A 12823-nucleotide genomic window follows, 5' to 3' on the forward strand; every position below is an offset into this window, starting at 1 on the left:
GTGAATGCCACAGACGCACATATGACCACCAGAAACAAATTAGAGATAACCAAGAATGTAGAGCCAAGGACTGAACCTACATTTATAGGGGCTGAGAGAAAAGTGATAAATAATAGCAAGAAATTTAAGAGTGTTTAAATGAAGGGAAAGAGTTTTAATGTATTTTAAAATTATTTCTAAATTTTAATAAAATAGTACATAAAAAAAAATTAAATAATGCTAAAAAGCTACCATTGAAAAACAACAGTTTTTTACAGCACCTCCAACAGGTAGTAACTTTTCATGTTTTTGGCACTTCCCCTCCTAAAGTACATAATTAAATACTTAAAAATATTTAAACTTTATTATTTATTTCAATTAGATTACTATCAGCACATGGTATGCAAAATTCAATGGAAAACTGTAAAAAAAGCATGTCTCAAGAGGCAACTACCATTAGCAATTTTTTAATGCTTTCCTTCAGAAGACAGTATATGCTTAAATTCATTTTCCTATAGAAATGGGAGTATTTATGTGTTCTTTTGGGTCTTTTTTCTTCCATATAATAATATATCTCAAAGATCACATCATTTGTCATAAAGCACTTCCTTATTCTTTCTTAACCTATACTGCATTCCTTTGTATAGATCCATCATAGCGTAGAGTCCCCTGTTGATAAAACATTGTTTTCAACCATCTGCCATTTTAAAAAATACTGGAAACTTTATCCAGATAGGAAGCTTGTTAGCAGTTGCCTGTGGCTAAGGATATCACTTTCATTGTAAAACTGTAATAATAAGTATTATGAACTCAAAGAAAGGCAATCACTTCCTTAAACTTGATATGCCATTGTTAGAGTGTAGTTAAGTACAATTCGGATCACTCACTCTACGTGGTATAATACCTTTACTTATGAATAAATGTGTATATAAAGGTAAATTGTAGCCCTGCCCTCTACACCATTAAAAATTCTAGCTTGTAAAATTAGTTGTATCTACTTATAATAAAGAACAAAGAAATTCTTCAGAAACCCAACACCTTAAAAAATCTTTAATATGTGTTTTAGGATAGAAAAAAAGACTTACCGTCCAAAATTTTATAAAGTACTCTAAAACTGATGTAGCCACGAAAAGGCAATATAATAGGGAATACAATAAAAACAGCATGAAGAATTTGTAATTAGAAAATCCCACACAGTTATTCACCCTAGAAAAATAAAGAAAGTCACACTATAAAAATAAGAAAATACAAATTCATAGAAATAGAAAGATTCTAGAATGGAGGTTGTGAAAGGGAGGAGGGAGAAAGAAATGGGGAATTGTTTAAATGAGAAGAGTTGCAGTTCTGTAAGATGTAAACATATTGGAGACTGTACAACAAGGTAAACACTACTGAAATATATACTTACATATACATATTACTTTCTTACTTGTGTACAAGAACTAAATTCTTTCAAATGGTCAAGATGATAAATTTTACATTATCTGTTTTACCATAATAAAAAAGAACCCAGATAATTGATAACATTTAAATTATTATTACTTGGAAATAGCCATTTGTGAAGCAGCAAGCAATGTCTTAACTATGGATATGTGTTTTTAATAAATTCTATAAGGAATTTGGAATTTTAATGTTAATTCTTAACACATCAATATCTGTGGGTTAATAACATCACAAATATTTTTTAAATATTTTTTTAGATGTTGACGGACTTTTATGCTATTGATTTATTTATATGTGGTTCTGAGAACTGAATTGTGCCTCCCAAGTGGTAGGCAAATGCTCTACCACTAAGCTACAACCCCAGCCCCTAGAAAATATTAAAAAAAAAATTTTTTTTAGTTGTATATGGACACTATGCCTTTATTTAATTAATTTATTTACATGTAGTGCTGACGATCAAACCCAGTGCCTCACACGTGACCAGATAAGTGCTCTACCACTAAGCCACAACCCCAGCACTCTAGAAAATATTTTTAAAGGAAAACATTTACTATAAATATGTCCTTATGCATATAAGTACATATATAAGTAGATCGATCATAATATCTGTAATTAAATTAACCTTAAAAATATACAATACTGGGGTTGGGAGTGTAGTTAAGCAGTAGAACCTGTTTGGTATACATGTGGCCCTGGGTTTAATCCCCAGCACCAAAAAAAAAAAAAAAAAAAAAAAAAAAGAATATTGAAATAAATCATTCTAAATTCTCTCCTTCCCACCTCTCCACCCTCTTATGCCATTTCTTCTGTTTTTTATACGTACCAAGGACAGTGATGATCCATCTTAAGAATACATCTAAGAAACAAATAAGCATAAGAAAATCCATGCAGAAAAATTCCCTATTTTGTCATAATTTTATTTTATCTTAAAATAAAATTTATTTTTATTTATTTTATTTTAAAAATTTCCTTTTAAAACTATATCTTAGAGAACCAACCAAGAAACATTAGGGCAGAGATCATTTCTGAGATGGCTACAAGTACTTCCATAGTAAGAGGTCATAATTTTTTTTTACACTGGGAAGTAAGCTGAAAATATTCAGTTACACTATATCATATTAAATGACATTTTAATATTCAGATCTGGGGATAATACTTCATATATTAGAAAAACTCAGCTTGAAAATAAGCTGAAGAAGGTAAAATGCAAACATTGATCCCTTTGTTATTTTAAACATCGGCAGGTCATAAAAATAAAACTTTAGAAGCAAATATGTGAAAACATTAACAATGATGGGCTTAGACATAGTTATTTCTCCCGTTTTATAAAAATTCACCCCATTGATAAACCATTATTTTTTTAATCTAAAGAAAACCAAAACAAAACGTGAAATTTGCCCTCCTATTGGGATACATATTTTGTTTATATAGACTATAGAGAATCTCAAATAATACAACCAATGAGTAAACCTAATACCTAGAAAGTTAAGTAGTTTGCCTAATTAAAGGTAAGGATTAGTTGTGATTCCCAAACTAATAATCTTTCTTTTTTTTAACATACTAAATTCTCAGTTGTGTACAAGAACTAAATTCTTTGAAATTTTTCTGGTTAGATTTTTTTTTTTTTTTTTTTTTTTTTTTTGCAGTACTGGGGATTGAACTCAGGGCCATCTCCCCAGCCCACATTTTTCTGGTTAGATGTTACAGATGATAACTGAAAACAACTGTGAAGTTATTTTGTTTTTTTTTTTTTTTTTTTAGGATTTTAATAGCAACATCAATTTAAAAAAAAACAACACGAGAAAATCATCAGAATAATCTTTCTAATCCAGGAAATAAAGTTTCTTTCTCAAGGGGGTTATTATTACTTGTTCATCAATATTACCTTAAGCACAAGCAAAGAAAGCATACTTAAGAACATCCTATAAACTAGTTATGAAGCTTATCAAAGATTACTTCTAGGTATATTCTAGCTTATATAAATATTTTTGTTAGTTCTTTATGCATAAAAAATAAAGGGAGAGGATGAAATGCTTTGATTAAGTATAAAATATGAAAAATGTTCCTTCCCTCTCCCTTCTGTCACCAATATTCAGTGCTAGGTTTAAATGAAAGCAAATAAGGAACACTTACCTGTCGCATCCTGAGCAGTGATGTGCCCGATCAGGCTTAATCAATTGACATTTTTCACAATATCTGATAGCTACATGGAAGAACAAGATGCAGAAGGAGGCACAAACTTAGCTAATTTGAGCATAAACCTTAATATTTTAAAATAAACAACTTTGGGAAATTGACAACTAATAATCTTAACCTAAAACATAAATGGACTGGAGACTTCTCAAATGAAAATGTCAGGAGAGAAATGAACCCCAGATCTGTACTGTCCCAGCAGTTTTTTCAAATTAAAGGAAGTAAAAACAAATTAAGTTAAGCACAGAGGTGAGCAGAGCAACTAGTACAGAACTCAGATTTACTAAGTGCTTAATCTAGTGTTTTTTTCTATTATACCACAAGGTCTATAGTAAAATACCAAAATTTATACTTTATGGCATTCTACAGAACTTGGTTTTAAAATTCTGAAATACATTTAGATTAAAAAAATACATTTTTTTCTTCCATTCCTAATTCCCCAAATAGAGAATATATTTTTAAGAAAAAGAAAGAACTGTTTCCCCACAAAATTCTACTATATGCTACTACTGCTCAATTCATACATTCATTCTTTCAAGATACTGAGCACCTACTAAGCGCCAGATATTGTTCTCGGCAAAAATCTCTGCCTTCCACCATAAACATATATTGGAGAAAAGATAGCCTCTTCAACAAATGGTGCTGAGAAAACTGGAAATCTATATGTAGTAGATTGAAATTGAACCCCTATCTCACCCTGCACAAAACTCAATTCAGAGTAGATCAAGGACCTGGGCATTAGACCAGAGACCCTGCGCCCACTAGAAGAAAAAATAGTCCCAACTCGCCATCATGTTGGCTTGGGCAATGACGTCCTAAATAAGACTCCTAAAGTACAAGAAGTAAAATCAAGAATCAACAAATGGGATGGTATCAAACCAAAGAGCTTCTTCTCCGCAAAGGAAACAGTCAAGAACGTTAACAGAGAGCCTACAAAATGGGAGAAAATCTTTGCCACTTGCACCTCAGATAGAGCATTAATCTCCAGGACATATAAAGAACTCAAACAACTTAGCACCAAAAAAAACAAATAACCCAGTCAATAAATGGGCGAAGGAACTGAACAGGCACTTCACAGAAGAAGAAATACGAATGGTCAACAAATATATGAAAAAATGCTCAATATTTCTAGCATTAGCAAAATGCAAATCAAAACTACATTGAGATTCCATCTCACCCCAGTCAGAATGGCAATCATTAAGAATACAAGCAGCAATAAATATTAGCGAGGATGTGGGGAAAAGGTACACTTATAGAATGTGGTGGAACTGCAAATTGGAACAACCCCTATGAAAAGCAGTACGGAAATTGCTCAGAAAACTTGGAATGGAACCACCATTTGACCCAGCTATCCCACTCCTTTGCCTATACTCAAAGGACTTAAAATCTGCATACTATCGTGATGCAGCCATATAAAAAATTGAGCAGTTTATAGCTGCTCAATTCACAATAATTAAGCTACGGAACCAAACTAGGTGTCCTTCAACAGATGAATAGATAAAGAAACTGTGGTATATATACACAATAGCATATATATGGCATATATGTGGTATATATACTCAGCCTTAAAAAATGAAATTTGGCATCGCCAGTAAATGGATGGAACTGGAGACTATTATGCTAAGCAAAACAAGCCAATCCCAAAGAAACAGGCCAAATGGATGTTAATTCACAAGTGGCTGGGTAGCGGGGAATAGAGGTATTTTGGACTAGAGAGAGGAAAATGAAAGGAAAAGAGGGGGTATGGGGGTAGGAATGATAGTAAAATGAATTGGACATTATTACCCTATGTGCATATATGATTATATGAACTGTGTAACTCTACATCATGTACAACCAGATGAATGAGAAATTATACTTCATTTTACGTATGATGTGTCAAAATGCATTCTACTGTCATGTATAACTAATTAGAACAAAAAAATACACATGTATGGGTAAAAAAAAGAAATAGAGTTGGATTTGGGTAGGGTTGGGTAAGGGTAAAGAGTATTCTTTTATTCATTTGATGAATATTTAGAGAATTTACATGTGATAAACATCACTAGATGGCTGGAAAAAACAGTGAACAAGTCAGATTTGCTTCCTACCCCTATGATTCTAGGTTTTAAATGGGATGAACTTGGTTTTTCATGAATTTGAAGGCTTGGATAACAGGTCTTTCAAGAGCAAGGCAGTAGAAAGATGGAAATACAAGAATGGAACTCTAGTGCAATGAGCTATAGATACTGAATTGAAAGGCACATGCCAAGGTGAATGATGACGTCTAGATAATAGTTACTGGATGCTCTGGGACAGAAGTTTGCAGTTCTCCACCTGCCCCCTGAAATAACAGAAAGAATGCTGCAGTCGAAAGCGTAGCTAGATCACAGAGTATTCTTTAACATGTAATCCTTGTGTGCAACTGTAACTCTACCCCTCTGCCTGGCACAAAAGTCAAGGTTTGGAATGTTAGTGCTAGTATGAAAAGATGCATGAATTTGTTCTAATTTAAGTTAAGAAGAAAACTATTAAGTTACAATAAATGATCACAATACTGTAGTGTCAAAACTCCATGGTTAAAAACGATAGCTCACAGGATAGTACAGAATGGCAATAGTGAAGAATGGGAACAGGTAACCTTGTGAAGTTGAAAAACAGAACACGAAAACTGGGAAGAAGGGTTTACAACTCATTTTCTGAATGGATAATAGATGTCCATATGGCTTGAAAAAGTACAAAGAGGAATTCAGTGCAAAGTCTCCTATCCCTGTACTTTACCCCAATACTCCCCTGTATGAAAGCAACACCAATAATTTTACTATATCTCTGGTATCTGGAAGGCCCATTTCCTTCAATATGCATTAAGTCTATAATAAGAAAAAGAAGTTCCTTCAGAGTCTGGAATTTTAGGCAGTAAAAATGTATAAAATAGTATTCAAGAGAGTGGACTCCACCTGAAGTCAGAAGAGAGGATATAAACTCCACTCAGGGACTTTGGCCACCTCATTGTGCCTCATTTCTTCATCTCTAAAATGGGCACAAGTACGACACCTCTCTCAGAGTTGTTAAAGTGCTTAGCAACATTCTAGTGTAATAATGGGTATCATCTGGACTAGAGGAAAGCCATTATAATTAATAAATTAAAAGTAGTAAGGTTTTAAAAGCAAAGTTTTCGTGTTGATGGCTCTTTTAGTTTGATGTGCTTTTAGAAGTACATGTACTATTCTGAAAATAGATGATGATGTTATGAGCAGGATTTTCTGAAAACTACACTTACCCCAAATTTGCCTATGATCTCAGGGACTCTTAAATTCTCTGGATTCATGGACTTTGGGTTAAAAATACCTTATAGAATTACAACTGCTAATAATTATTGTAAACCAGATTTTTTCAGAAATAATTGTAAAAAAGGGTTATTTTAAGTTAATTTATTAAAAGATTTACTGAAAATAAAATTTGCTGAAAACTTATTACACACCAAGGTATATACTAGGTGTTTTACATATGTTATCTCATTTTATAGTTGACTAACTCTGAGATGTAGACATTACTATTCTAATTTAAAAGTGATAAAACTAAGGCTTAGGAAGTTTAAGTGACTTATACTGCACTAGAAAGGAAAAAGCTAGAATTTGATGCAGTCCATCTTTATTATTATTAATTTATTTGTTTTGGTACTGGGGTTTGAAACCAGGGCTGCTTTACCACTGGGCTATATCTCACATCTTTTTCTTTTGAGACAGAGTCTTGGCTAATTTGCTGAGGATGGCTTCAAACATGCAATCATCCTACTTCAGGCTCCTGAGTTGCTGGGATTAAAGGCATGTTCCACTATGCTTGGCTTCAACTTTTTATTCCATGCCATAATATATTAGTTATGTAAAATGGACAGTATTAAGTGCATTTTTAAAAGTCAATCAAAAATTCCTTCCTAACGTTTTGCAGACACTTTAAACTTCCTTGAGCCACAGTTTGTCATAGCTACACAAAAAATCCTTCTAGTTCTCCTTGGAGTTGAGAAGCTTAGTGAGTTCTGGAGTTAGAGCACCTGGATTTAAACCCCTGGATTTTTTTTTTTTTTTTTCATAGGTAGTCTATATGATTATTATAGTTTGGATATGAGCTTTCCTCTCAAAACTCCTGTGTTAATGCAGAAATGTTGGAAGATGAAATTATTCATCCTCAGAGGACTGAACCTCTGAAACCGTGAGCCAACAATAAACTTTTCCTCCTCTACTTGTTCTTGTTGGTTATTTTGGTCACAGCAACAAAAAGCAGACTAGCACAATGACCTTGAACAAGTTACTTCATCTCTCTGTCTTGTATGAATTCAGTTTGACAAGACTACAGTCATTCTGAGTTGTAACTACCATGACTGACTCAGAGCAATACTAGTTGGTTTTTCCTGCAAAGTTTCCAAAACCATTAGTGATGTGTAGAGCTTTAAAACTGGTCCAGGTACCCGGAATGTACCTGACTAGACATTAGAATAAGATAAACCTGGTACTTTCCAGCTTGGATGAAGTCACGTTGGCACAAAACAATACACACACCCCTCATTCTTAACCCAAACTGCAAGGATCCACTTGGTATTGCTACCCAGGACCATGCTTCTTTCAGTTACATTCCCCAATAAATTGCACTTGTGCAATCCTGGATCTGCCTCTTTTACTCAATCTTGCAACACCTCGGAGACAGTACTCATTTAGTGGGAATGGGTTATGCAGGAACAGTGTCTTAGTTTCTGCAACTGCAAAAGGGGATGCTGGTGTCTGCCTTATAGGGCTACTGTGAAGTTCATATGTGTAAAGCACTTAGAACAGTAACTGTCAAGCTTTTAATATTATCTAGTATTTGAATCAATTGATGAAGTACATAATACAATTTTTTAAAACTTCCTGTATTTAAATGATCAGCTTGGCTACTCATAGACTCCTCTCTATCATGAGACTAAAATCTTAGAAAAGGACACTGCTGTTATAGTCATATATCTCAATGGAGGCAGGAGTGCAGAGGAAACACCAAATGTTGTGAAGCCAGATCAACCTAAGCTCATAGCTTGGTTTCAGAATACCAGTTTTCTAACTTTGAACAAGTTTCTTCCCCTTCATATCTTTTACTTCTCCCCATTTTTAACACATTCTCTTTTTTTTCCCTTTTATTACTCAGTGATGACACACAATAGTCAATTTCAAACAAGAATTTCCAAATGACAGTTTACTAGGAATAACAACAGAAATTTTTAGCCGTGAAGGTTGAGTCTAGGGGAAAAAAAATAGAGGAAAGATATTTTACATTAAAGTGAACACCTTAAAAATTATATTGATATATTTATATATTAATCTATATCTGAAATACCAAAGAAGATACAGACCAACAGGAAATCTTATTCCAGCAGATATTATTTATGTAATCACTGTATATCCATATAACAGTCAAATCATAAAACATATCCTATCAAAAATAAACACATTTGAAAAGTCCTTTGGAAAGGAAAGTACAAGACTGTTTTTCTTACTTCTTGAAGCTGTTGTGGTATAGATAGGCAAGTCTCTTGCTGCTCTTCTCAAAATTTGTTGCTGTCTTTCATGGCTGAATTCCTTTTCATAACGTTCTTTGTCAGAGTTGGACAAATAGAACTATAAAAAGAGAAACAATTACTAAATTAAAAAAATCCTAAGACATTAACTATCATACTCAGGAAAATTATCTAGAATAGAAAGGAAAAAAAACCATTGATATTTTGTTTCAAGACAAAACTTACCTTCAAACTTACTTTCAAGTACTTTTTAATAAAAACTACATAGGTTAAGAAATATTTGTCCTTAATAATAGCAAAGAAAATGAATATACTTTTTTGCATCTTTGCTTTTTACAGATAAAAATTAATTTCCTTCAACAAAAAGGCTTAATATACACTTTTTTATTAGTAAAAACTTTGCTCTTTAGAAATTACTATCAAGAAATTCTAAATTTTTGGAAGAATATCCAAAGATTGCTTTGGGTAATAACTGAGATCACCATGGGGTACTCTACTAATTTTTGGCTGAAAGTCTCAATGAAATAAACAAGTCATTAATTTACTATTTTTAGTCTTTAAGAAGCTAAGGAATAGTGCTACTTTCTCTGGAACTATCAAAAAGCGAGCATCGAGATTCCTTTCCTTTATTGAGTTATTTCTGGTATTCCTTTCCTCGTGTTTTATTCCCATGATGCATGGTCAGTCTCTGGTTCATTTCTTTTAATAACATTTTCCTTGCCATGTACTTATTTAGTTGTTCTTCTCTTCATATGTCACCCTAGCATTTTAAGGACCACCTCCTTTTATGTCTTGATTTAATGTAACCAAGGAACTTTCAATTTCTATCAGTCTATTTCAAATTTATTTTTTGCTTGAGACTTGCTCTTAATCATGTTTTATATTTTAATAGTGCTATTCCTCAAGTTGTATTAATTTGTAGGATTTTACTTTAAAAAGCCTAAGAAATCATAACTGGAATTTTACGTTTGCATATTTGGTCTACTCACTAACTCAAATACAAAAACTTTCCCTACTAGCTGGGCATGGTGGTACACACCTGTAATTCCAGAGGCTTAGGAAGCTGAGACAAGAGGATTCCAAATTCAAGGCCAGTTTTAGCAACTTAGTGAGGCTCTAAACAACTATGTGAGACCCTGTCTCAAAATGAAAAATAAAAAGGTCTGCAGACTGCTCAGTGCTAAAGCACCCCTGGGTTCAATCCCCAGTACCAAAAAAAAAAAAACCAAACAAAAAAACCTTCCCTTACTCTTGATGCCCTCCATCAGTGCTAATAGTTGTTAGTTTAACAATGTTGACTGTTCTGTTACAAATAAAGCAACAGCTTGTTATAGTATAGTTCTAGGTTGGGAAAGTTATGATTTAAGAGGGTCAGGGAATTCTCAAAGATTACAGAATTACTGGTATATCTGACATTAAAATACAGGTTTCTGCATTCTATTCTAGTATATTTTCCTCTATTTTGCTAACATAAATGTTCTTACTTTTTACAGATTGTTACCAAACCTAAATTAACAGTATATTTTATGAAGTAGAAGAGTCTATTTAGATTACCTAGCTTGGCTTTCACAATTAAATGAACAGGGCAGAAAGCAGTCAGCAAAGATTTACTGGACCCCCCAAAGACTTTGGAGACCACTTATTCAACCACCTATCACAAGGCAAGGATCTTCAGACTTCTGAAGATCTGTCATAAGATTCATCCGCTCTTGAATATTTTCAGAGACAGAAAGAAAATCATATGGTATAATGTCAAAGAAATACTTGGACAGGAGAGGGTCTGATCAAATTTTAGTTTCCTGTAAAATCTCAGCAGACTCCCCTGGGGTGTTCCATTTCTAGACTGTGGTAGTATTCCACATCTCCAACTGATATATCTTCTTCCACTTGACAACCATTAGTTCTCCTTAAGAACTAAGGATATAAAATTGAGAAGCTTAAATGAAAATTTCAAGAGATACCAGAATTTGAGAGAGGAATGGAACAAAACAAAAATTTAAAAAGGTTAGACTTTTGAAACTGGTACTGAAAGTCTTATTTTTCATTCAAAACTGCCAAACATAATTTAAATTACAAATATGCCATTACTATCTTAAATTCAGAGTTCAAATGGTTCCATTTAAATATGTTAGGCAATAGCTAAACTATGGAACCAACCTAGGTGCCCTTCAACAGAAGAATGGATAAAGAAAATGTGGTACATATACACAACAGAATATTGTTCAGCCAAAAGAAAAGAAAAACAATTATGGCATTTGCCCTTAAATGGATGGGATTGGAGACTACCATGCTAAGTGAAATAAGCCAGTCCTCAAAAACCAAAGGCCAAATGTTCTCTCTGATATGCAGATGCTAACACACAATAAGGGGAGGTAGAAGAATAGAAGTACTTTGGATTAGACAAAGGGGAATGAAGGGAAGAGGGGAATGGGAATGGGAAAGACAGTAGAATGAATCAGACATTGCTTTCCTATGTCCACATATGAATTCAGGACCAGTAGAACTCTACATCATGTACAACCACAAGAATGGGAAGTTACATTCCATGTATGTATAGTTATGTCAAAATACATTTACTGTCATGTATAACTAAAAAGAAAAAAAATTTTTTTTAAAACATGCAATTTACAAATAAAAAATATATATGTGTTAGGCTTAGGGATATAGCTTGGTGGTAGAGCATACATACTCGGCATTCATGAGACCCTGGGTTCAATTCCCAGAACTCCAAGAATTAAAAATAAATTTAAAAAACAAATCATAAGTACATATGTGTGTGTATGTTTAAAGAGATAAGGTATCACTATACTGCCCAGGCCAACATCAAACTCCTATATTCAAGCAATTCCCCTGCCTCCATCTCCTCAGTAGCTCACACTACAGACATATGCCACAGTGTCCAGCCATAAATATATTAAATACCAATTAAATATAATTAAATACATTGTTCTCAAGTGTTGAGGGCCATCTTGGACAAGATGGCACCTGGCAGTGAGCCAAAGGGCACTGGATACCAAAATAAGGAAGTACCCAAAAAGGTTGCTTGCCTACTAGTTCCTTGGAGACTTATGACGTGTTAACGCCAGGCTCTGGGATTGGCTATCTAACATCATGCCGCGCGTGGACAGCTCGTGATCCATATAGTGCTATGCTGACATTCCTCTGCATGCGCTCCTGTGTGAGAAAAAGCTTTGCTATAATTGGCTGATAAGCTAGGAGCCTGGGGGAGGAGGGAGGGAGAGGGTAGAAGAAGGGAGACAGTGGCAGAACAAAGGAGGCAGGAAAACAGGGAGGACGCAATAAATCTCCGCAATAAAGGTGGTGTCTCCTTTCTCTGCGTCAGTTCCACTGGACCGAACACTCAAGTATCGTGGATTCGAAGATAAATAAAAACACAATTTGACTTTAAAAAGTATATTACCGCAGTCTAATAGGAAAGCTAACCATGTAAACAAAGAATTAAAATATACAAATCAGTATAAGCACAACATCAACAAAATTTAAGATATGATTAAAATCTTACTTTGGAGTTGGCAGGGGCTGTCAAAGAAAGTTTGGGGATTTTGTTTTGTTTTGTTTTTTGGTACAAGGGGTGTTTTACCACTGGGCCATATCCCCAGTCCTTTATATTTTTTCAATTTTGAGACAGGGTCTTGCTTAGTTGCTGAGGCTGGCCTCAAATTTGAG

General features: G+C 33.8%; 1 protein-coding gene across 3 annotated transcripts in view; it reads right to left on the reverse strand.

The window, feature by feature from the left end:
- ZDHHC20 (zDHHC palmitoyltransferase 20) overlaps positions 1–12823 on the reverse strand; it is a 70295-nt gene that overhangs the window by 21796 nt on the left and 35676 nt on the right. For all 3 annotated transcript variants that reach the window (XM_079138860.1, XM_079138861.1, XM_079138862.1), the window contains 4 exons: positions 9116–9236; positions 3556–3625; positions 2246–2278; positions 1065–1185 (listed from right to left, as the gene is read on the reverse strand). In XM_079138860.1, coding sequence (XP_078994986.1) covers positions 1065–1185; positions 2246–2278; positions 3556–3625; positions 9116–9236 — 345 coding nt within the window. The remainder of the gene's footprint in view (positions 1–1064; positions 1186–2245; positions 2279–3555; positions 3626–9115; positions 9237–12823) is intronic.

This window comes from Sciurus vulgaris, assembly GCF_902686455.1.
Source record: "Sciurus vulgaris genome assembly, chromosome: 4".
Taxonomy (NCBI): Eukaryota; Metazoa; Chordata; class Mammalia; order Rodentia; family Sciuridae; genus Sciurus; species Sciurus vulgaris.